Source organism: Galeopterus variegatus, unplaced genomic scaffold (assembly GCF_000696425.1).
Source record: "Galeopterus variegatus unplaced genomic scaffold, G_variegatus-3.0.2 Scaffold619, whole genome shotgun sequence".
NCBI lineage: Eukaryota > Metazoa > Chordata > Mammalia > Dermoptera > Cynocephalidae > Galeopterus > Galeopterus variegatus.
The window spans coordinates 12,785-15,706 of record NW_007726730.1 but is presented as its reverse complement, the minus strand read 5'-3'; the positions used below and the strand labels follow the sequence as shown (position 1 = coordinate 15,706).

The following is a 2,922-nucleotide window of genomic DNA, read 5'->3' as shown; positions in this document are numbered from 1 at the left end:
TGTCTTAGGTGTCTTTTGTTCTTGTCTTTCTGATTTACTGTTTGTTATCTGTATTTGTTGGTTCCTTGCATTGTAGATAGCCTTTTTGTTTGTTTTCTCTTCATGGATGCCATTTTTATTATACTAGTGGGTTTTGATTTTTCTAGGGTTTTTATGGCAGTGGTAGTTGTTTTTCAGGTGAGAAACCCAGTACTCCCTTGAGAATTTCTTGTAAGTGTGGTTTTGTGGTAGTGAACTCCCACAGTTATTGTTTGTCTGAGAAATATACTATTTGCCCTTCATTTCAGAAGGATAACCTTGTCGGGTAGAGTATTCCTTGCTTGCAATTTCTGTCTTTTAATATTTTGAATATATCATCCTATACCTTTCTGGCTTTTAGGGTTTGTGATGAAAAGTCTGATGTTGGTCGGATTGGGCCTCCCTTATAGGTGATTTGATGCTTTTCTCTTGCAGCTTTTAAGATTCTCTCTTTGTCTTTGAGTTTTGCCAATTTGACTATAACATGTCTTGGAGAAGACTTTTTGGGTGGAATACATTTGGGGATCTTTGAGCTTCCTGAATCTGAAGATCTGTGTCTTTTCCAATAACTGGGAAGTTTTCTGCCACCATTTTGTTGAATATGTTTTCAATGCAATCTCCTTTTTCCTCCCCTTCTGGAATACCCATGACTTGGATATTTGAGCGCTTAAGGTTGTCTGATATCTCTCTTAGATTTTCTTCAATGCTTTTAATTCATTTTTTTTTTGTCTGCCTGTGTTATTTCAAACAGCCCATCTTCAAGGTCAGATGTTCTCTCTTCTACTTCTGCAAGCCTCCTGGTTAAACTGTCTGTTGTGTTTTTTATTTCATTGAATGAATTCCTCAGCTTGGCAAGCTCTGCTACATTCTTTTTCAGGGCATTGATTTCCTTGTGCATTTCTTCTTTCAGGTCCTGTATACTTTTCCTCATTTTATCATGTTGTCTAGCTGTGTTTTCTTTTATCTCATTCAGTTTCCTTAGAAATATCACTTGAAATTCCTTGTCAGACATTTCAAGGGCTTCTGGTTCTACAGGATCTAGAGCTTTACAGTTAATACCCTTTGGTGCTGTACTTTCTTGATTTTTCATATTTCTGGTATCTTTTCTTTGATGTTTAGTCATTGTGGCAGGGGGTTTCACAGTCCACTGGTTTCACACTATTGTCTGGCTAGTATGTTGCTGGGTTTGCCAATTTGGTATGACTACCTCAGTGTCTGCTCAGTTGGCGGCTAGTGCCTTGTATGTGTCGTTGCCTCGGGTCTTGGGCCTCTCCAGGGAGGCGCCTCTCTGACCAGCATGCACTCGTCTGGGCTGGGGATGGAGTCAGGTGGCAGTGGTGAGGCTTACTTGCTGGGTTGTGTGCCAGCACCACAGGGCATGTGGTCTCTGCGGAACTTCCGCCTCCCCTGCTGGACATCACCCTGCTCCGTGCACACTGGGCGGTCTGGGGATCAAGTTGGGAGCAGTGATGTCTTTGGAGGACATAGAGGAAGTGAGCTCACTGGCACTGATAGGAGGTTGACCAGCAGCTAGTTTCTGAGGCTGGGAAATCCAAAGTCCAAGGAACACATCTGGTGGTGGTGATGGTGTCCCAGTGGTCTCACATTGCAAGATAGTGGAAGGAATGAAAGGTGTGAGGATTTATTGAAACCTAGGAAGAACTAGGTATTTGAGAGTCGGAATGCAAAATGCTATACATGGAAGTTTCCTCAAATCATCCTGCTTCTCATTTGCTGGTTTGTTATTTACAGTCAGAAAGTTGTTATTTACCTGAGGAACTGCACAACAGTCAGAAAGTTGTTATGTACCTGAGGAACTGCACACAAACACCAGAATGCCACCAGGCCACAAGGCCACAAGACCCTGACTATAGGGTCTGTGGAACTGTTTTGCCATAGGTGACAGTCAGTCCATCACAAGACAACTGGTGGGACAAGAGTTCTGCCCACAGATGCCCTCTCCTCATCAGTTTTTATTATGGACATGGGGACCTCCTCTTGGTTCCAGTTTTTCTGTGGGGCTAGGCTCTCAAGCTACCTGTACTCGCAAAGAATACATTAGAATTGAGCCTAAACCATCCACAGATACCCCAGTGAAACTAGAAATGCCCCTAAGTGAAATGAAAGGGATCTACCTCAGGCTGAGAGACTTCTCCAAGCAGATACGTCTGTTCAAAGCCAACCTAGGAAGCAGCCATGGCACAACTCTTCTAGAAATGACCTAACCATTGCAGGGTTTCTTATGGAGCTGCAAGACTGTCCAGAGCCAATCTCCAAGTAGCCTTGGATCCAGACATAACTGTCCCACTTAAGCTTCTAGGGGGCAGTAGTTTGGGTAAGATTTGCTGTGAATCGTACCACAATTGATGCTGACTCTTCAGCTTCAGAGAGTGGCCTATGGGCCCCTCAGTATATCAATACATGACTAAATGGCAAAGATGCTGGGGACTAGTGAGTGGCTAAGCAATAAACAGAAGAGAAAATTCTCAGGAAGGAGCCTGGGCTTTTATAAGTAGAGAGGAAGGCACACCTGGCCATTTCCAAACCTACCTGAACAGCCACATAAATAATGCCAAGAGGAATGATGACTATGGTGAAGACAGGGGTGACCATGCAGATCATGACAAGGGTGCTGATTATCCCCAGGAAACACATAGCCCAGCTGCGCAAGGACACAGGGAGGGAGTCATCCACCGTGGAAATATCCTAGGAATACAATTAGGAGAGATGGTGCAATGAAGAATTTCTAAGACTTTTTACATCTTCCTGGTTCCAGCAGGGAACCTGTTAGATTCTCTGTAGTCCTTCATCTAATCATTTCATGATATTGTTTGCATAAATTTTACTGCTCACCCCAATAAGCAATTTGATTTCTGTAATTTCTTCACTTTTTTCAAAAATCCC

General features: G+C 43.2%; 1 protein-coding gene across 1 annotated transcript in view; it reads right to left on the bottom strand.

Moving 5' to 3' along the window:
* Nucleotides 1–2,922, bottom strand: part of ABCC2 (ATP-binding cassette, sub-family C (CFTR/MRP), member 2) — a gene marked incomplete at its 5' end in the record, with an annotated part of 22,219 nt that overhangs the window by 13,312 nt on the left and 5,985 nt on the right. Inside the window, 2 exons of the mRNA XM_008570607.1 lie at nucleotides 1,828–1,903; nucleotides 2,569–2,724. Of these exons, the coding sequence (XP_008568829.1) occupies nucleotides 1,828–1,903; nucleotides 2,569–2,724 (232 nt within the window). The remainder of the gene's footprint in view (nucleotides 1–1,827; nucleotides 1,904–2,568; nucleotides 2,725–2,922) is intronic.